The 22,293-nt window shown below is 41.1% G+C and overlaps 1 protein-coding gene and 2 long non-coding RNA genes across 5 annotated transcripts; 2 read left to right on the top strand and 1 right to left on the bottom strand.

Moving 5' to 3' along the window:
- Positions 1–1,090: 1,090 nt before the first annotated feature.
- On the bottom strand, positions 1,091–2,460 carry LOC124470266. The gene is made up of 3 exons (XR_006956392.1): positions 2,030–2,460; positions 1,845–1,937; positions 1,091–1,750 (listed from the first exon to the last, which is right to left on the bottom strand). It is a non-coding gene; the product is annotated as an uncharacterized LOC124470266 (long non-coding RNA).
- Positions 2,461–12,325: 9,865 nt separating this feature from the next.
- Positions 12,326–15,804, top strand: LOC124470386. 3 transcript variants are annotated; one of them, XR_006956400.1, is made up of 5 exons: positions 12,329–12,519; positions 12,973–13,090; positions 13,175–13,340; positions 13,663–13,814; positions 14,095–15,793. XR_006956400.1 is itself a non-coding variant. In XM_047024238.1 (4 exons), exons 3-4 carry the CDS (start codon positions 13,729–13,731, stop codon positions 14,633–14,635), a joined length of 627 nt encoding a protein of 208 aa, XP_046880194.1. In that variant the 5' UTR covers positions 12,326–12,519; positions 12,973–13,340; positions 13,663–13,728; the 3' UTR covers positions 14,636–15,799. The 3 variants fall into 3 exon arrangements, 2 of the variants coding, with proteins under 2 accessions (XP_046880194.1, XP_046880195.1); XM_047024238.1 differs by having other exon boundaries at positions 12,326–12,519; positions 12,973–13,340; positions 14,095–15,799; XM_047024239.1 differs by lacking the exons at positions 12,329–12,519; positions 12,973–13,090 and having other exon boundaries at positions 13,304–13,340; positions 13,687–13,814; positions 14,095–15,804.
- A 1,631-nt stretch (positions 15,805–17,435) lies between these two features.
- Positions 17,436–21,164, top strand: LOC124470387. The gene is made up of 3 exons (XR_006956401.1): positions 17,436–17,972; positions 18,766–18,802; positions 19,254–21,164. It is a non-coding gene; the product is annotated as an uncharacterized LOC124470387 (long non-coding RNA).
- The last annotated feature ends 1,129 nt before the right edge of the window (positions 21,165–22,293 follow it).

Here is a 22,293-nt window from a genome sequence, read left to right as displayed (position 1 = left end):
AAGTCGGGGAAATCCGGATCATTACGGCACAGTGCTATAAAACCAGCGTGCACACCGCACATTGCCGGTGCCCCATCGGTAGTGATTGCCACCAGTTTCTGAATGGGGATGTTCTTTTCACGGACATAGCTTTTAAAAACGTTGTAAATATCCTCACCTCTCGTTCTCTCTTTTAATTGGAGAAGAGTGAGGAATTCCTCCTTTGTTGTAAAGTCCTGGAAAGCCATTCTGACAAATACAACAAGCTGAGCCGTGTCCATTACATCCAGCGATTCATCAAACTGCAGTGAAAAATATTCACAGAGTGACAAGTCCTCCAACACCTGTTGACCAACGTTATCCGACAGTAACTCGATCCTTCGTGTCACTGTTGTAGGACCAAGAGGCACAGCATGGAATGCAGCTTTTATGTCCTCTTTGTTTTTGAAGGTGCTGCAAACAGTCTCTGCGGTGACGGTCAATAGTTCCTTAAACAAATCCCCATCTGTAAAAGGTCTCTTGTGTTTAGCCAAAATGTGGCTAATACGAAATGACGCCTCAGTTGCAGCCTTACTTTGAGACGTAGGTTGTGAGAAAAGCGACTGTTGAGCCTTCAACTCCACTTTCAGCTCCTGAACTTTTTTGGCGCGGATTGCGCTCTTTGGTGGATAGCAGGCTTTGAATTTCGGATGGTTAGTGTTGTGGTGCCGCTCCAAATTCCCTCGCTTAGACAGTGCCTGTGGCTGGTGGCACAACATACACACACTCTTGTCTTTTACCAAGGTAAAGATGAATTCCTCCTCCCATTCATGATGGAAACTGTAGTTTTTCGCCCTCTTTCGTGGTGCCTCTGCCATGCTTGCTAACACTATGTGGACAACACGGCCGGGTAAATAAACAAACCAACGGCAACCACGCCCACAGGTATCCTGGGATAGCAGGTCTCTCAAAGGTCGTCTTTGGGAAAAAACGCCCATTTATTCTGTCGGTGAATTGCTTTGCAACACGCACAGGCCAATATGCAAATCCAGGTACAAGAGAACGCGCGTTCAGTTTAAGAATCCTCCGCGTTCATGAATTAGTCGGAGATCAGTATTTCTGAAATTATTTTGGAGATCGACAGGGAAAGTCTCCGAGATCGACACGTCGATCGCGATCGACAGGTTGGCGACCTCTGATCTACAGCATCCGCGCTGTTCGCGTTGCGGCTGGGTCCAGCCTGAGCCCCAGACGCACCCTCGTCACCAGACTCACCCTCGACCTGGTCCATGTTGATACAATGTTCCCACTTTGAATGTCACACGGATAGAATAATAGTCACAGTTGCTTCAGTCCAACCTAAGGAACCAATCTCTTTGGGCCTCCTTTGCCAGTGGACACCACAACGGTGCGGCCACCCTCCTGTGTTGCTGGAAACCGGTCCCTTGCTTCCTCGCAGGCTCTGCAGGCACACCACACTCCACGTTGTTGATCCTCTTGGCACTGGGACTCAACTACTCTTCACTACTACCGTTGTCTATGCCCTTCCCAACTCTACTTGCTCGCTGACCCGAAGTAGGCAATGGAATCCCACTTCTGACACCATAATCTGTGGCCCGGCAAAGTGAATGAATAATAGCGACGGGGCACAGGTTGAAATTATTGTGGGTTGTTTTATTCCAGACTGCGTAATGGTGCAGCATTAATTGTGCCACATTCGGGGTCTACAGAGATGGCTTTAAACTTGCAACACATGAGTTTTTAGGGCAACATAGACAACGGTAGCAGCCTCCTACAAGAAACACACATATATAACATTTATATTCGGGATACAACACAGGTGCTTCATTTCAATCACAAATATGAAATAATAGATATCTACTCACAATAAACACTGTCCTGTTCGGATTAATGCATCCTGAGCACTATTCAGCCATTTAAACATTCACTTGCTGAACCCATTGTGTTCAGTAGAAAACCTGCCATAACATTTCACGAACAGAAGTTACATGAACATTAACCCTTTAAATTAACAAAACTCATTTTTGACAAATAAAAGTAAATCACTTACGATGATGAATCACTCGTAACTCGACAATACCCACGGGGGGCCTATCAAACACGTTCTCTCCCCTCTTTATTCAACAAAAAGAAATATACTTTATCAAAACACATCATGTTGCACAAACAGGATAAATGATTAAAAGTATTCAACTCCTTTCACAACACTTACGCTCTTCGGGAAACAGTGATTAGCTGAAATTGGTACTGGAGAAGTACTTCCACTTGGATCGGCGCTATATCACCAACCCGAAGTACACAGCTTTATATGTTATTATCTATTTATATTAGTAGTTCTATAAACTTTTATTATACTACTTAACCTCTGCCTAAGCACCACCTTGCTTGCACTGCACATTGCATTGACGGCATCTAACATCTCGCGGCACTCCCAGGTAGAGCGGTAATTTGCAGGCCTGTCTCTTAAAGGGCCAGCGTGACGTTGGATCGCTATATGTAAGCCTTTGATAGGCGGTCTTACAATGCGAATCTTGCCCCACTTTCTACCTGGTTACACTAGGCAATACCATACTTTATTTACCCATTACAAGTGGAACAGCATTTGTTGATTTCTTAATCTGGGTCTGAACTATGTTGTGCTTTTGGCCGTGTTCAGACCTAGGCGTCTGTTTCAGGCAGAAAGAGATGACAAGATGTTTTTTCCATGTAGCTACAAAAGAAATTGCTGATGTTTTTTTTTATTGCCATAACAACCTTGAGCTAATCTGGAGTTAACCTTAGCTAACATGCTAGTTTTTCTAATGACTGAAAAAAAGAAAAAAAAAACTTTATTTCAGAATTGTCTTCCAATTTAAATAAGGTTGCTCAACTTGTAATTTTGGCAATTTGCAGAATTGTATTGCTACATGTTAGTCTGTAACATGAAGGCAAAACTGATTCAACCATTAAAACCATTTATCCTCTGAAAGCTTATACCCTCAGGATGTTATCTAATGAGACAAGAGACACGTCCATCTCTCCATATTAGTATGCTGCCCATGCATAATAAATTCGGTATTGGTATATGGAGTAGGCTATATGGCTGATACTTTTTTGGGCTGTGCCATTTAGGGAAACTGATTCAACCACCTAAACCATGTATTTTTTTGAAAGCTTACATCCTAAGGATGTGATCTGTGGAGAAGACTACAGGTTTGAACACAAATATGATCATTTCTGAACTGTCCAGTCATGCTTTAGGGAGATGCTATTTTTTTTATGTAGCCTACATAATTATTAGGCTACTAAACCTATACCAATTGTGAATTGTATATGCTGATAACATGATTTACATCTCAGAAATCTTCATATGAAAAATCTACATTAAGCTTATTATTATCAATATGAAAGAATGCTCAATGCATCTCCATGTCTCCTGATATAGGTGGTAGACATTGAGAGTGAGTCAGAGGCAGGGGCAGCATGCAGGGGCAGTGGAGACAGCTCTGTTGCTGAGGTGAGTGCTGAAAAGTGACAGGTAGTTGAAGATGTTCCATTGCTTATTGGGAAGTTTAGTTTTCAAAATATTTTAATGTCCAGCCCCTCAGTATATGTATAACAACTATGGTAAATAGTTGTGGTAAATGCACCAGAATGCGTGAAATTGCATCTACATCTTAAAAAAAATTGTAGGGGAGAAACCCCTGGACCCCCCGCATAATGTGTCCCCCCCACTCTCAAAATGCTGCTGACGCCCATGTCTACAGTACTGTTTTCAATGCCAAAGCTATGGCTAAACTTTGTTATGTCTTATTACACGGCTGTTCTTTGATGCTGTAGAATGCTCCATTCACTTGAATGGGGCTTCCCAACGTTTTGCAGTGAACAATTTTCTCATATTTGACCGTTGCTATGCATATTTGACCGCCGTCCAGGGAAGTGGCCTTTTTGCCTCGGATTCACGTCTTTCGTAGCACTCCGCAAGTAGTCCGGTAACTTTTCAACCCCAGCGTACTCTGTTGCTTAGCGACGTCAGCTGATTTGAAGCCTAAATAATGCTCAAAGTCTTTGGCGAACTATTTCTCTGCTGATCAACAATACGAATGGTAACAAATACATTGTAAAAAGACACTGTGTAAAGTTATTTTTGTTGGCAAGTAGCCGTGTAATAAGCAGGATAATGCATAGAACGCCGGTCATTATTGGGAAAATAAGCCCCTTCAGGGCTTCTGCTGTTCGTCCTGTCGGGGCTTATTTTCCCGATAAGGACCGGCGTTCTATACATTATCCCTTACAAAAGAAACATTCTAATTTCCGGCGCTTTCAAACAATCAGTGAAGTGTGGATAGCAACGGCAGCTAGCTTGCCTCTAGCAAACTGCTTTTGAATTAGCCATGTCCCCCTAAATTCATATCGAACTCATTTACGTTTTGGGGGGCTTATTTTCAGTTAGCAGACGGTACTATTTGAATCGCAATTCCATCTGAAATACTGCCAGTGACAACGTTGTTACAGTAGCTTGTTTCAAAGGGGGTTCCTTGTTTCAAAGGGTGTTCTTAATGAATTATGCAATATGAGTAGGCTAAATGATTGAAAATATCTCTAGAAGGGAAAACGGACCCACCTGCAACCGACGCAAGAAAGCACACCCTACAATTTCTCCAGAAATTGTACCCTCTCTAGTTGGGTGTGCTTTGCCTTCGGTAAGGGCACAACCATTGTTATCTCACATATATATTATTAATATTATTTCTTTTTGCCCCCCTAAAACTTTGTTGTTATTTGGACTACATAGACAACCTCAGTGTCAAACGTTTCGTTTTGGTAGGAATTTAGTTGCTTGTATTGGGATTTACGTTCCGTTGCCTGGTTTAAGTAGAAATTACGTTTTTGTGGCAAAAAGTGAAGCTAACGGTGGCTAACTTGCTAGCCACAGTCACTGACGCCACTAACGTCACCAACGTCACGAAAACTCGCGTGACTATCTCTAGCAGAACATTAGTTTAGCAGCTCGTTAACTTCTGGGAGATGGCTAGGTTAATGGACAGAAAAATGAGATATAAAATGGGGATTCTATTAGAAACTGAGGTAAAACATTAGCTATTATGTGCAACAGGGGGCGCGCGAGACGGAACGCTAGAACAACTAGTTTATAGCTTACAGCTCCGACTTTCGAAAAACTTAAATGAAGACCGTGGTCTCTTGTATGGTGGTTTTGTATTTAATATAGGCCTATATGTATTATTACACGGCCGTTCTGAATGCTGTAGAATGCTCCATTCACTTGAATGGGGCTTCCCAACGTTCTGCGGTCTATTCTTTTTCGACAACTGACCGTTGCTATGTATAATTGACCGCTGTCTAGAGTGGCCTTTTTGCCTCGGACGTCTTTCGTAGCCTCCGCAAGTAGTCCGATAACTTTTCAACCCCAGCGTACCCCGTTGCTTAGTGACGTCAGCTGATTTGAAGCCTAAAGAATGTTCAACTTCTATGAAGTTCAACGTCTTTGGCGAACTATTTCTCTGCTGATCAACACTACAATGGTAACAAATACATTGTAAAAAGACACACTGTGCTGTTATTTTTTCGGCAAGTAGCCGTGTAATAAGCGGAATAATGTATAGAACGCCGGTCATTATCTGGAAAATAAGCCCCTTCAGAGCGAAACAAAATCCCTCCGCTGTTCGCCCTGCTGTCGGGGTTTATTTTCCCGATAATGACCAGCGTTCTATACATTATCCCTTACATAGTACTGAACTGCTGTAATTGCTACAAATGGAGCATTCGTTGACGAAAGCAAAGTTTGAAGAACAAAATTAATATTTCAAATAAAAATCATTATTTCTAATCTTGTTAATGTCTTGACTATATTTTCTATTAATTTTGCAAGTCATTTCATAAATTAAAGTGTGAGTTTTCATGGAAAACACAAAATTATCTGGGTGATGCCAAACTTTTGAACGGTAGTGTCATACACACACACATATGTGTGTGTGTATGTATGTATGTATGTATGTATGTATGTATGTATGTATGTATGTATGTATGTATGTATGTATGTATGTATGTATGTATGTATGTATGTATGTATGTATGTATGTATGTATGTATGTATGTATGTATACATGAGTCACATGTCAAGTCATTCTTTTTCTATTGTAATTACAGAATGGCACTGACGGCGACCCTCCTTAATGCCAAACCCAGCCCGTATTACAGGCCCCCTGAGCTCCAGATTAAGGTCCTGTTAATTAAAGATCAGGCAAGAGTCATCGCCTGGGAGTTCAGGGGGAGCTCTGCGGTGGCCAAAACCACGAAAAATAACAAAATTGTGGCCATCACGGATGGGGAGACGGTCACTAGAGTGACCATGTTCGAGGAGTTCTCCTCAAAAATTATGGAGAGGAAAAGCTACATCATGAGGGGGCACTCCTTGCGGGGAGAGTCCCCTCCTTACATTATTTTAGTCACCAGGGACACCAAGTTTTTTAGGAGCTCGCCTGTTGTCTGTAAGGACGGGCTTATGGAGCAGGCGAGAGCCCTCCTCTGTCCCCCGTCCTTACAGACAACACTGGAGAAGGTGAAGGACAGCAAGGGCCTCCTCGCAGTGGAGGGGGACATTGTGCAGGTATGCTGATTCTGTTTATATGCTGAGTCTGTTTATAAAATTTACATTCCCAGTAGTTTTAGTCTGTTTACTTAGCTTATCCTGTTTTAATTCAGATATTAAGTTTTTAGGTAGACAAAGTCATACAGTAAGAATCTGAAACAATGGATCTTCTGTAGTTTTTTTGTTTAACCAGGCCGATATTATAAATGTTTTTTTACTTAAATGTCACAAGGAAATGTTTAGGTCTAATTAGATCAGTAACTGATGTACCTTGTTGTTGTCAGCTTTCAGCTGTGAAAAAGTGCGCAGTGGGAGAGAGGAGGTGCCACTGAGAGAGCTGAAGCTCCGGCAGGTAAGACACAAGAATGTGAGGATGAGACAGGGACTAACCCTTCAGTTGAAAGAGAGTTGTCATACAAAGTTGTCAGTACTTTCAAACAGCTCCATGGTGCCAAGCATTTAAACAGTTTCCTGCCAAACACAATAGAAATGGCTTTTTCTAAAGCATTATAATGTGTGTTGCTCACTATATCCATGTAATATATCACAGCATTGCTTAGTGAGAGTAGCTGAAACTTTAGCAGTTAAATTACACGTTGGATTGCTAAAAATCTGAATACGTTTACTGTAATATCTTTAGATCAACAAATATCAGTGAAGGCAAGGACCTGCTCAATATCAGAATGTCTGTGTTGAATTATTAAAGTGTTGTAGTAGAAAGCAAAGACATGGTTACACATACGGAATTAAATTCATTATCATGATTTTCAAAACTCTTGCTCATTGTTTTCTTTTAGGACTTCAGGCTTTAGCATTACCAAATCAATTAGACTCTTCTCAATCTTTATCCATTTTACCTCCAGATCTTTATCTTTCAAAGCATAGGAGATATATATATATACACATATAAAGTAGAACTCTTATGTAGTTCTAATATATCATTCTGTGTTATTTCCAGGATAAATCTGATGTTACCATCAATCTGTGGCGTGATGCTGCCGTTGAGGAGCTGGTGCTTGGCAGCACACACAGCTTCTCCCACATGACCATTAGGGCTGCAGGGGGTCTGCAGTCAACAGCCTACACCAACATAAAGGTAAATCGCAATTCCTATTGACAAGGACATTGATGGAAAGAAATATGGGTTAAATTCAATGCAATAAATGTAAAATAATCTATATTAACATAAGTATGTGTAGTTAATACAGACCAACATTCAGGATAATGTGGAAAAAAAACTTGTGTGTTGAATTAGGTGTCCAAAATTAGGTATACAACCATAGGTGTCCTTGTTAGGCATTAATCTTCTGAGCAGATCATTACAGGGCATTGAGTATATTTCATTAAGCCATGTAAATGGTTGTGGTTTTCAACACTGAAGATATATCATGCAGATATAAAGGGACAAGTGATATCATTGAGAAGAAAAAAAAAAGGAAGAAAAGGAGTTTACTATTTGATCGTGTTGGGGTCTTTTTTGGGCCTATGTAGGGTGAGGTGGTACGTGCAGGGAGTAGCCCAGGACAGAGGTCAGCTAAGGCTGGGAAACAGCCCCTAGTAAGGAAATAGTTTAAAGTTGAGACATGATGTTGTTGTCCCATATTCGGGTATGGGACAAGAACTTCTTTGTGATTCACTCACCCCTCCCGTTAGAATGTTCTTACCATCAGAAAGCTAGGTCAGGATGACCTAGCAGCGTGTTCCCTAGTTAGGACGACCCTGGTATCATAGGAACCCAACAAATAGAGTGGATACATCTGTTTATCTTGAACAAGTATGTGTTGTCTGAATGGTGCCAAGATAATTGTGTGACGTGGGTAGGACTGTATAAAAGTACGTGTCTATTGAATACATGTCAGACTTCTCTGGCTTCTCTGGCTTCTCTGTTCTCAAGAGTCTATGCAATAAAGACAAAAGCCTTTGTAATCAACTTCCTCGACTCCAAGCCTGTTAATTCTTACACCATTAAGAACCACTTTTGAGCCTCCAACAATCGCAAGACGTCATGAGACATAAGTTATATTTCTTTTGGCAGATGGTGACCGAGACACAGGAGGCACTCGGGGTGGAGGTCCTGGGTGTGGCAGAGGGCAGCACGGAAGGACAGCTGGAGGTCCTGCTGTCCAACGGCGCTCTCCTGGACATCCAGGAGAGTTTGTGAGAGCCATTCGAGGCTTGCTTGGAAAAAGCCAAGCTTTATGTCAATGTACAATGTACAGGGAAAGAAATCACACAAATGGTGGCGGTAAAAAAAAACCTTCCCCCCCATTAGAATATAATTTAACTTTTGTTTACGTTTTAACGTTGGTTTGTTATTACATTTTGTTTAAAAAAAAAAAACACATGTTGAATGTTCTGTTTAAAACTTAAAATAATCATTTATAATAAAATATTAAGTTCAGAATTGGACTCAGTTGTAGTGTTTTAGCACACTCATATGTAACAAGTATGGTCAGAAGGACTCCCAAGAAAGAAAAGAAAAAACCTGTGAGGCATTCTGAAAGTTTTAAAGATATATTGTACAGTGAGACAAAAGAATGATTGCAGGAGAATCCGAGACCAGCGGCTGATAACAGCACGATCAAGACCATTCTTCAGGTGAGCCTGGACACATGAGAATTGGCGGACTGACCAAAATAATGTTTGTTATTTGGATATGAAAAGGATTTGGACTCACAGTTGTATATGCAGGAACCTGCAGGCGAGTAGACGATTGAGGAATGCTAGTAAACTGAGTTCCAGGTAGAGACGTGGCTGAACCAGGGAGAGGCTTTGACATCAGGGAGGTTAATGCAGAAGGAGGGCAGGTCAGAAGAAAGATCCACATCCAGTCCTCGAGGGCCGCTGTCCTGAAAGTTATGTTTAGAGGTTTCGCTGCTTCAACGCACCTGATTCAAATCGGTGCATCATTAGCAGGCTTGTCTATAACAATCTTTCAAATAGATCCATTTAATCTGAATCAGGTGTGTTGAAACAGGTGTAGCGGACTTTAACCGGTCTGCTACATAAATAACAATTATAGTGTCTTTTTGTGGTCGGCTGAATGGTGTGCAGGGCAGTGGTTCTCAACCCTGGTCTTCAAGTAGCCTACCCCCTGTCCTACACGTTTTAGATGTATCCCTGTTCCAACACATCTGATTCAAATGAAATGGTCGTTAACAGGCTTCTGCATAACTAGATAACGACCCATTCATTTGAATCAGGTGTGTTGGAGCAGGGAAATATCTAAAACGTGCAGGACAGGGGGTACTTGAGGACCAGGGTTGAGAACCACTGATGTAGAAGATGAGTCGTGGACTTGTGCTGTCATCAAGTTTAATTCTGTAACACAGTGGAGCGATCACACACAGTACAGGGGCAGAACCACAGTCATCCCCTGTAACAGACTTCCACACGAGGGCGTAACAAATAGCTGTGTGTAGGCGATTATAAATTACCCACCGTTAGTCCATTACAGCCTACTAGCTACAACACTTGATCGTATAGTGTATTAATTTACAGAAAGGGCAATGATAAAGTACATGATAGGTTAGGTAATTTAACATATACAAAACATACCTTTAACACACTGGAGCGATCACACACAGTACAGGGGCAGAACAACAGTCATCCTACAGAATGGAATTAGCCAGTTAGCCTCTACTCAACGACTAAACAACGATTCACAAATTACATATTTTATTACATTAATTTGTATATTTAACACGGTACAAATCATCGGAAGTAATACAAAGGCAATCTTAGGTCACAAAAGAAATACACGTTATTGAAAACTTAGCAAAATAGACAATGTTGATTAATTTCATTCACTGATAATGAAGGAACGCAGCTTAGCCCTGTAACAGACTTCCACACGAGGGACAGTCTGAAAGTGCCCAAACCTCAATTATCGCCCCACCCGAAACAATACTGAACCCAATGGAACCAAAAAGAAATATTAAATTCTGCAAAGATTTTGATGAAAGTTCACTAAAGGTACTTAGTTTCGTTTTTACCTTGTTGCACAAGCATCTAAAACCTGCAGGACAGCGGCCCTTGAGGACCGACTTTGGACATCCCTAAATAGTCAAACCCAAAATCCTTACAATCAAACTCAATACAGAAACTGGGTTATACGCAGGTTCAAGAACAGCAAAGAAACAGAGCAGGTGCAGAAATCCAGAGATCCAAGAGAGATAGAAAACCAGGCCCAAAAGACTTAATGTGCTGAGGTTCAGGTTGCAGACAACCTGGTAGAGAAATGGGGCTAGCAGACCATCTTATAAAGGAAGGAGAACAGGTGAGTGCAGTTGACTAGATTGCAGAGAAGAGAGAGGGGGAGAGAAAGGGTCTGAAATGAACCAACAAAGGCAGGGAGCAGAGCCAGAGAGACGGTGACGCACATACAAATATATGCAAATATGTGTAGCCTATACACAATACCAGTCAAAAATATTGACTATATCTAGTAGTCAATAGCCCCCCCCACCCCCCCCGGGACGCAATCCGCACGCATGATGTACCCCCTCAAACAGCTCGTACACCCCCCCCACCCCCCCGGGACGCAATCAGGACGCGCGATATGCCCTTGTTTCGACCATAAATGGCCATTGCACAGTCTCGTTTAATCCCAGAAATCCGGGAGATTGTATAGCATTTGCGGGTGTCCGGGAGCCGCTATTGAAATACGGGAGACTCCCGGAATTTCCGGAAGACTTGGGATGTCTGTGCAAGGTTCAGTTCTTGCAATACTATAACAGACAATCAATACTTTATGTAGAGCACAGTGCATAGTGACAGAGGGAAAGTGCTTTAAGACATCCTGGACAAAATCAACCTTGATTTATGATTTCAATAAAGATATGTTTCAGTACTTTAAATGTTGTATGATACACATATTTACATGTACATGTTCATTAATAGTTTTATTTATGTAGCGCCAAATCACAACAAATGTCAACTCAGAGTACTTCAGAGATACCATTCAGGCCATGTAAAGTCCAATTCATTACAATCCACTGATAATCAAATCCAATCAAATTCATTAAAATCCAAATTAGTCCATTTCATATGGAGCCAGTTAAAAAAAGTGATTATGATAAGGAAATTGCTGTGAAATTTCTCTCCGATCCAATCTCCCTCCTGAGCGTGCAGAGGTAGCTGTGAAAAGAAAAAAAGTCCCTTTTAACAGGAAGAAACCTCCATCAGAACCAGAACCAGGATGAACCAGAATCATCCTTCTCGACGGTCATCAATGCATAGACGTATGTCTATGAATCAATGTATGTAGATTTTCCAAGTGACCTTCAAGGTCTGTTCTGCGTCAGCGTCCGCGAGCAACGCACATTCTTCTTCTTGAATGTCTGCTCAGGTAGGTTAAATATCGAACGCCGATTGTGCCAAAACGTCTGAACTGTGTGTACACACAAAAACGGACGTGTACAGACGTCAATTTTTGACGTGACGTCAAAAATTGACGTCTGTACACGTCCGTTTTTGACGTCTGTACACGTTTTGACGTCTGTACACGTCCGTTTTTGACGTCTGTACACGTTTGGAGCATTTATGCTTCCATGCTATTGGTTGGCTTCAACATAGCCACCCCCCTTTTTACGTAGTGTCTGCGCGAGGCTGTACATAGTCCTACTGTGACCATGTGGGCTCTTACGTAGCTATCATTTAATATTTGGGACAGTCCATTTGTGTGGGGGAGAGGCACTTGTGCGGTTTATCCGGTATCATACTCCCGTCCAGTAGGTGGCGATGATGCACCTATACATTGTTTGCTAACCGCCATTCAAAGAACCAACGAAGAAGACGAACACGTTGTGTGTGATTTCGAATTCTGGTGGAGGCAAATCTCAGAAAATTACGACCACAAACTTTCTCAACAATTGTGCCCAGACTTTTTCAGATTGTACTCGACTTTTATCTTCAGATGACCAGGATTCCATACAGACTGTTCTAACCAGGTAAGCTATCAATTAGCAACGTTAAGCCAAGTTACTTGTTTTGTATAGCTGTTGGCTAGTCCTGTCCTCCTGGGCTCCTGACTTTTCGTCAACACACTTGTAGTGCTAACTCTTTAATAATGAGCAAGATCAAATTAACGCCGCTAAACTAGACCATTATGCTTTGAATATTGTGTTACTGAATGCGATTATTATGTTACTGAAGCCAGCAATCTCAAAGAGTTGTTTAACAAGCGTTGTTGTATTTAGCATACCACTCGTCAACACACTTGTACTAGTGCTAACTCTTTAATAATGAGCAATCTCAAATTAACGCCGCTAAACTAGACTTTATAAGGCTTTGAATATTGCGTTACTGAATGCGGTTATGTTACTGAAGCCAGCAACCTCAGAGTTGTTAAACAAGCTTTATTGTAGTTAGCCTACCACTAATATATTTTGTCATGCTAACAGGTTAGAGATAATGGCGACGAGCATTCGCTGGAGCAGAGGGCGACTGCATCAATCTGGAGTGGTGGATGAGATGCTTTTGCTCATTAGCGAGTTAGTTCGGGAAGCCAACAACAACCTGGTAATGTACTCGTCAGATTAAACATAATCTGAAGAAGCAAGATTCAAAACACGATGCCTCTAACATTTTTCTCTTTAACTGCAGTTGCTTCTGGTTTCACCGTACCTCGAATGGGAGGACAGACTGGAGGAAGGCCGGTTTACCAAATCGCCCAAGAGCAGTTGCAGATGTTGTTGTCCTTTAACTTCTCTGCTAAACGGATTGCGGAGCTTCTGGGTGTCTCAAGAAGAACAGTGAACCGACGGTTAAGGTATGTGTCAATTGAAGGTCTAGTTCAGGAGAGATCTGAATAATGTGACCCCTTTCTCACTGAGCCCTACACAATTATTTTGTTTATTTACAAAGCACATGAAACACTGCAGAATTACGCTTTCTAAACATTTCATGAAGAAATTGATATACTTTGATAGAACTCTTTCATATCCCATATCTTTGGAGAGAAAACTGTCATGCGCTTGTACCACATAGCTACCTTGTCACTGATCCTTAAACACATTGTTTTATTTAGAGTTACTAGGGATGAATGTGAATACTTTATGTAAGTCCTAATATGTATACATTGTCTTCCATAGACAGCACAATTTCATCTTTTACAGACCAGATGATGCACTTGATCTGAAGGTGCTGCTATTCGGAGTATGTCCCACAGGCTTCGGAGGAGAACACATCGAGTGGCAGGGTCAAATTCGCTGTGGCATCTTGATCGCAACCACAAGCTCTTAAAGTAAGTGGCTTGTTTTACTGTGATTCGTTAATTTGCCCTAACTGTGTCCCTAGCCAATGACTGAGCTGATTATTTTATTAGTTTTGAATTTAAAATAAGATTTTCAGCTTCACATGAATGGAATAGAGGTTGGACTTCCTTTCTGTTAAACACCCAACATGTTGCACAGAAATGCATACAAATCATTTTAGCTGCATTCAAGCCATTCATATTTTTTTTGTTATTTATAAAATAAGATGTGCAATTGAAATCTTTTGTTTTCCCTTCCTTCCTCTCTTAGGCGGAGGATTGTAATCCATGGAGGAATCAATGGGTTCAGCCGACTGGTGGTTTTCCTGAAGGCTTCTAACAACAACAGAAGTGACATTGTAATGAACCTGTTTTCGGAAGCAGTCGCCCAGTTTGGTGTCCCATCCAGAGTCAGATCTGACTATGGAGGGGAAAACAACGTCATTTGTCTCCTCATGGATGTCTTCCGAGGATCAACCCGAGGGAGCACTCATAATCAATGCATTGAAAGACTGTGGGGCGATGTCTGGAGAGGCGTGACAAAAAAACGCAGAGTCCTACGTAGTGTGGTCAGGTCTGCTGAGTTTATCATCGACAGGAAGCTCCCAGCCCTACAGGACACCTACCACACACGATGCCTCAGGAAAGCTGGCAAGATTCTAAAAGACTGCTACCACCCATCTTTCAGTCTCTACCCTGCTGCCTTCTGGACAGCTGGCAGGATTCTAAAAGACTGCTACCACCCATCTTTCAGTCTCTACCCCGCTGCCTTCTGGACAACAGTTTCTATCCAAGGGCCGGCCGGCTTCTGAATGACCATTTACATGGACAGTTCTCACTAGCCACTTTACATTGATGCATTTCTCACTAGTCACTTTACACACTGTCACTTTCAGCTACTGGTTGCACTATCAGCAATATTGCACTAACTGTACCCCACTTGTCTTGGGTTAGTATGAGTGTAAGGTTAGTATAGGTCATTATCTGTATTAGAGGTCTAATATATTGTATACTATTTTGTATATTTAGGAGGTTTATAATTTATCTTTTTTTTTTTAGCTTATCATAAATGTAATCTAAGTACTTATAATGTTATGCCAGGTTGCTTTGCATTGTCTTGTCCCAAAAATGTCAGTGCCCAGTCTGACTTTGTGGTGTTCTATGTACCTGACAATAAGACTTGAAACGGATGTCTAGCACTCCTTGTTTACATATCTATATAGAAAATGAAGGAATCATTATTGCCAACAACAAAAGGCATCTTTGGGCTCTTCACTTTGTTTACCTGCCTCGTATAAAACGTGACCTGAGGACTGCCAGATACACGTCACCATATCAAATGTTTGTGCGAGGTTGTCTTACACAACAGTTGCAACATCACACTGGTATCCAAGATATATTTGGAGCAGCCAGTTCCAGGGGGTGGCTGACCAAGGGGCGGCTGCACTTGCCTTTGACTGGCTACAAAGAGTTGTGGTTCCCCTAAACCAATTTCAACCAAGTTACGAACAGTTGGAACATCTCAGGCAACACACAAATTGTTTGGGTAGAAATAGACAGTTTGGGAACTGATCAGGTCCTCAATATCCTTTCTTAAATACAGTTCACACACACATAATTTAACTGTTGTAATCACATTGTCAATAGGCCTTGGAATGAGTAAGCAGTCTCAATCACGTCAATGTAATAAAGATGAGCAGACCATATAAAATTTAGTTTGTGTTTAATGTTATTGCATTATGTAACTACGCCTTTAAAATCCATCCATTTAAACAGAACAAAACACGTGTTCATGTAAGATAAAATTAACTTACGACTACATTAAGTCCTCCCCAAACTGATCTGCAGAACCTATTCTAACCTATTCCAAGATACACCTTTTAAAGGTGTCATAAGTCTCACCCACAGGTAAGTAGACTGCAGCGTATCATCCGCACTGCTGAGAAGGTGATCGGCTGCAATCTGCCTTTCCTCAAGGATCTGCACAACTCAAGGTCCCTGAGGCGAGTGAGGAAGATTGTGGCCGACCCCTCCCACCCTGGACACTCCCTGTTCCAGCTACTCCCCTCCAGCAGAAGGCTGCGGTCCATCAAGACCAAAACCTCACGCCACAAGAACAGTTTCTTCCCATCCGCTGTTGGCCTCTTTAACAAGGCCAAGGACTCATACTGACTTTAAATCACAATCTGCACAATGACACCCTGCACTTTGCAATTTGCACTATTGTATCGTTTGCACTATCTGTATTTTTAGGTTATTGTAAATTAGGGCTACTTATATTTTATTCCCCTTAGTATTAGCTAGACCCCCCTTAGTATTAGCTAGACTTTGCTCCTTTTGTATAGTTAGTCCACATATTTAAGTTTCAATATTCCTATATATTTAATGTATGCACCTCCCTGCCAAAGTAAATTCCTTGTTTGTGCAAACATTCATGTTGAATAAAATCCCTTCTGATTCTGAAGTATAGCACCAGCGTGCACGTGTTTGCATTTAGGAACCTGGCCAGTCCATCTTCTGGGTAGAGAAAGGCGAGGTCTAGCTGTACCGGAAATATGTAATATATACATGTTATAACAATAATAATTAAGCCTCTATGGTGCGTAGAATAATTAATTCCTAGTCAAGTCAATAACCTATATTTTGCTGTAGCCTTGTTTTGTGGTGTGTTCGGCCTCCGACAGTAAAAAAAAAAAAAAAAAAGCAGAGAACTTTCCCTGTGTTGGATATTACTTGTATATTGCCATGGGTATTACGTGTTTTATTTCTTGACTAAGGCTTCTCTGTGTACTGTCCAGCTGTCTTCAACCCTGTGTATTCCTAACCTGTTTTATTGTAATATTATTTTGCTTGCTGTTGCGCCACAATTTATCCTTGGCTATACCCATCACATTGACCAGAAGCTCTGCCCTTACTATTTGTGCACACACACTGCCATCTAGTGGGCATTTTAACAAACTGAAATGTATACCTTTTTCGAAATGTGACTATGATGTAGTATACAAACGTAATAATTTTTTCAGTAACTTACAACATAGCCGTCAATTTTTGACGTCTGTACACGAACGAGAGTTTAGACGTTTTGGCACAATCGGCGTTCAATAGTTAAATAGCTCTCTAACTCGGTCTGTCGCCAATGCACATTTTACGAGCTGTGGAGCACTATTGCTGTTCAAATAAGTTACATAACTGTTTTTTGGCTTAAACCGTATAAAAATAAAGCAACAAATAGCAAAAATATATTGTCCATGAGCCACGGTTACTTGACTGCTTTTGGCTAATAACGGTTAGCAACCATTACCCTGAATGCTAACAGTCGCTTTATAAATGGTCTAAAACTGGTCCTAATGCTGTGTCTAAGATGACTTACGACTACGTCTATAAAGCCGAACAATGGATTTTGGTGTTTCAAAACCCATTGACACTGTATGACTATGTTTAGCTTGTGTTCTGCTCCTCTCTCTTACCAACCGTCTCTGGAGGAGGGGATCCCTCTCTGAATTGCTCCTCCCAAGGTTTCTTCCATTTTTTCTCCCGGTGGGAGTTTTTCCTTGTCTTCCTTGAGGGTTTAGGTTGGTTGAGGGGCAGTTCTATGGGCGCATGTGAAGCCCTCTGTGACATGCTTGCGTGTAAAAAGGGCTATACAAATAAATTTGATTTGATTTGATTTGATTACGAGGACTTAACATCTAAATGTATTCATGGCCTCTGCTTAGTTAAAACAGTTAGTTCCAGCCTCTGTTCAGTTAGTTTAACCACGAATAATGTTTTGAGTGGTAAAAGCTGTTTCTATGCGTGTATTCATGGATACCACTGACGTGACGTCATGTCGACGAGACTGCCGCCATATTTGTCCAATTCGACAGTTCTTTTCTGTTTCGCTATGGCGGTACACACCTCACACTTGAACTGGGTCCTGTGAAATAACACAAACCACATCGTGTTCATGTCTCTGTAACTGAGACATGATAATAATAAGAATAAGAATTCTATTCTTGAATGTAAATGATCAGAGAGACAGAGACAGCTATTAATGAGTATTACTCTCCCTGTGTTCTGTGGTCCAGGTAGCTTCAGTCTTTACACTCAGATAACTAACACTGTGTGTCTTTTTTCAGACTGAGAGAACCCTGATTGCTGCTTTGGCTGGTAAGTACAGACTTATTGTATAGTTAAACAGGCTGTAGATCATATCAGCAGACTGAGTTAATCTGTATTTTAAGATCATTAAACTTTGATCAGATTTACTTTATTTGGGTTACATCAGAGTTTGTGAGTGAATTCCCTCCTGAACAGACATTTAATGAACGCAGAAATATTCTGTCCACACGTACTGAAGCTTTTAGAAACATCTTTGCTTTGTTAGTATATTTGTAGCACTGTTGTATTCAGATTCTGTCACCATGTGTGGACGGGTGATGATTATACTGTGTGCATTAATGCATGTTTTACAGACAGTTTTAGTCCGAACTTTCCATTCAGACTGAAATATTTCAAGTGTTTCCACTTAAAGTGAGTCTCCCATGTCAGCAGAAAGTGTTTCCTTATTTGTGGATGTCCCCATTTTACTGTCCTGTCCCTGTGGGCGGTGTAAGTAATTGACAGATAAAGCAGCCAATCGCAGCAGCTCAGCACATAATGTTCACTGCAGGGCAGCTGACAGAAGATGAAACTTTGTACTGCTTCTAACTGTGTCTCATCAGTCATTTTCTCTGGAAAAAAAGCTGAAATGACAGCACAGCTGTGCTCTTTACATGTTCTGGATGCTGATGGAAAAGCTGAGTGTGAAAAGCCCACAACAACAGCAGCTCCATGTTCCAGTGACACACAGTCTAAGCTGCAGTGTCATTACATGGTGTTTTATTGCCCCCCTGTTGGTGAACCTGCTGTGTCCTTAGCTGGAAGAATTTAACTGACAACCTTCTTTTCCTCCTTTCTTTAGACTACCTGACCTCTGACCCCTGCTCCTGCTCTGACTGGTGAGGACCAACATTTAGTTCCTTGATGGATGCGTTCCTGACACCTGCTCCATTTCATATGAAGTGAAGCTTCCTGTCAGTGTGCAGCTGTGTAACATCTAGCAGACCTGTCCTTCTCAAACTGCATGAATGAAGTGAAACATCGATCATTAGTCAGAGAACACATTTTACAGCTGATGTGTTGCTGCTCTGATTTCCATCTGATCTCTGATCCCCAAAGCTTTGGAATGTCTCTGAGAGCAGAACTGGAATAGTTTCCATGTTTCTGATCATGAACACATTCAGCCTCTCTGATCATCAACCAACAACATTTAACTACTTCAAGTCCACAAAAGTCTGGACTAAACCTCATCCTGTACAGACAAGAGCAGAACCAATCAGCTGTGAGATCAGATGATGTGTGTGTTCAGACTCTTCTGATCAGATACTAACAAACTGTTTCTCCTCTCAGACCCAGAGAGAACTCAGACGCAGAGATAACCGGACCAGAACTCCTGCTTGGCTGGTGATCAGATTTCTAGTCACTGAGTTTCAGTCCATTACATCACTGAGTATAGGAGTGTTTCACATTTTAATCACTGAGTTTTTGTGGTTTATCACAACTGCTGAGTTCACACATGAATATAAATGTAGTGAAAACAGACCTGTAAACATTGACTGAAGTCATGTTAGAGCCATGTGAGCTGAGCTGTTCTGCCTGTAAAGTGGATCAGAACAGGTCCCAGCAGCAGAGTCTGACAGTAGAAAGCTGACAGTTGAAAGCTGACAGTTTTAATGGAACATCACTGAAGGCAGAAATCAGTGTGTAATGGGAGCAGAACATGTGCAGTGATCAGTTCTGTACTGTTCTGCTTCATGTTAAACAAGTCAGTGGGTCTTGAGATTATTTTAATCAAGTCCACATTTCATAGTACCAGCTGTTTTCACACACATCTGTAAACTACTGGCCTAAAAAGTGATTTATTTAACTTTTTCAATATTCTGTTTATTTGAATCCATTAAATGTTGAACTGTTTACACATCTTATGTAACAGACTGCTAGATTAGATTACTGCTATCAACAATGTCTAATTATTGTTTTCTCTGTGTCTTCCTGTTCAACGTGTCTCCTCTCATTGTCCCTATCATTATTGGACATTCTGTCTTTCCTGTCCCACCTACCCCCTCTATCTAATATTTGGACATTCTATCTTGTATCAATCTACCCCCCTCTATCTAATATTTGGACATTCTATCTTGTATCCCTCTGTCCCCTCTCTATCTAATATTTGGATTTGCTTTGGCTTATCAGAATTTCTTTGACTCACCAGATTTGCTTTGGCTCACCAGATTTGCTTTGGCTCACCAAATTTGCTTTGGCTTACCAGAATTGCTTTGGCTCACCGTTCTCAGAACCAGATTTGCTTTGGCTCAACGTTCTCGGAACCAGATTTGTTTTGGAAAACCAAGGTTGATTGGAACCTTTTCTTTCTGTTTCAGAAATCTGAGATCTCACCCAATTAATGTTGTTTATTCTTACTGAGTAAAACTCTAACTACCATATTTATTTATTTGTCTGCTGGTAAAAGTTCAAGACAAATTGTACTTAGTCTTGAGTTTGTATATTTCCTTGATAATAATTTTCTCTGTGGTGTGACCGAGTACTTAAAACATATTACTTATCTTCTGGATATCTACTGTTTTGTCCTATAAAACCTGTTATTGAGTTGTAAATACATGAAATATTTTTTTTTTCTTAACATAACTGTACATAAGGTATACATTTCCATAGTTCATATTTCCCACACATTTGACAACCAACCTTTTCTACTTTCATATTTTTTGTAATTGCATGTATAATTACCAATTAAATAAATTAATTGTTGGATATTGATAAACTAAACACAGCTACATTTGAAATATAACAACAACCGGAGTGTGTTTGTGACATCAGTACAAATAAAGTAAGTTTTGAGGTTTTAAAGCACAGCAACGATGCCAAGGAAGGGTCAACGTTCTCAGGCTCAGAAGCTCAGATGGCAGAAGGAGAAAGAATCTCAGCGTGAACAAGCAGAAGGTATCCCAGTGTCACAGAATGTATCTTATGCTGAGGTTGTAAGGAGAGGACATCACAGTGATGGTATGTGTGTTGGACAGTCTTCTGATGAACAGCAGGTAAACAACAGAGGCTAGAGTGCAGTTTCTGATGGGAACACGGTCATCGATGCTGTCCAGCATGATAAAGAACAACAGGTGAAGCAGGGTGTACCTCAGGTGTCTTATGCTGACATGGTAAAGAAAGGACGTGATGCAGCTGGAACATCTCATCAACACCGTGTGAATGTGGAACCTCAGCCATCAGTGACACATGTCTGTGCCTCACGCAGTCAGGCTTCATTAAAATATGGAAAATACAGTAACAGTCAGTGTGTAACCAACAGTTTGGTGTTTCTGTCATTTCTTCATGAGAATGAAAATATTAGCAGAGCAGATCTTGACCTAGTTCTGGATAAAGGTGATGTTGTGTACAGACAGGCCAGAGCAAGGTTTCCTAACAGTGTCCATTTGGCATCTGATGAACTTCCAGATGAAGTTTGTGCACGCAGGTCAAAGTATCAGGTGGACTTGACTCAGCTGTCTGTGTATGGAACATTTGGAGGTGGAGAGAGGCTTCTCAGCCTTGAACATGGACTGAGCTTTCTGTCATCAGATGTACAGTATGGGCTGCTTATCATGTCAGGGTTTTGTATCGGAGTTTTCAGATACAGATCTGGTCAGTACGGATACTTTGACCCACACTCCAGGAACACAAATGGAATGCCACTGTCCTCCAGGCTGTTGAACTTAGGTACTGCTGTGATGCTGAAATTCACACATCTGAGTGACATGATTGACAGGATCAAGTTGTGCTACACAATGTTTGACATCCAGTCATCTTGTATGTATGAACTCAAGCCTCTGTCATTTCACAGTATGTTTCTAATAATTATAGAACAAACAAAGTGTTTCGAGATAGAAAAAAGATGAACATCAGAAACCGTTACAGTCAGTGAAGCTTTTCGACAGAAACAGAGATCTTATATCACTCATCGTTATGCAAATGACAGAGTATTCAGGCTCAGACACAGACAGCTTATGAAAGAACTAATGAGAAAAAAATATAACAATAATTCATTTAGGATGATGCATAACATCAGATGTACAGTGAGCATAAAAAGAAAATACAGACAGATGATCAGAAACACTCGGAGTGAAACAGATACCAGAGAAACACAGAGTCTGCAACACGAGACAGTTGAGAATAGATTGATCAATGAAGCCATATCTGTGTTTAGATCTAATATTAAGGCTGGTCCCACTTATGTCTGCACTGTGTGCCATAAGGCCTCGTTTCCCAACCAGGTACAAACCTGCACAAGGTCAAACTTTGACAAAAATCCAAATGTGGTTGCACAATGTCTGACAGGAAAGTATGTTCATGTTTGTGATGAAGCCTGCAGAAGTGAACCATG

Source organism: Hypomesus transpacificus, chromosome 8 (assembly GCF_021917145.1).
Source record: "Hypomesus transpacificus isolate Combined female chromosome 8, fHypTra1, whole genome shotgun sequence".
In the NCBI taxonomy this organism is placed as follows: domain Eukaryota; kingdom Metazoa; phylum Chordata; class Actinopteri; order Osmeriformes; family Osmeridae; genus Hypomesus; species Hypomesus transpacificus.
The sequence above is the reverse complement of the archived record's forward strand: the minus strand, read 5'-3'. Positions and strand labels throughout refer to the sequence as shown.

Bases quoted from the DNA above. Each gene is read 5' to 3' on its own strand.
- LOC124470386 (XM_047024239.1), top strand. From the start codon at position 13,729: ATGTCCCACAGGCTTCGGAGGAGAACACATCGAGTGGCAGGGTCAAAT. The intron at 13,815-14,094 runs GTAAGTGGCTTG...TTCCTCTCTTAG, and splicing joins CGCAACCACAAGCTCTTAAA to GCGGAGGATTGTAATCCATG.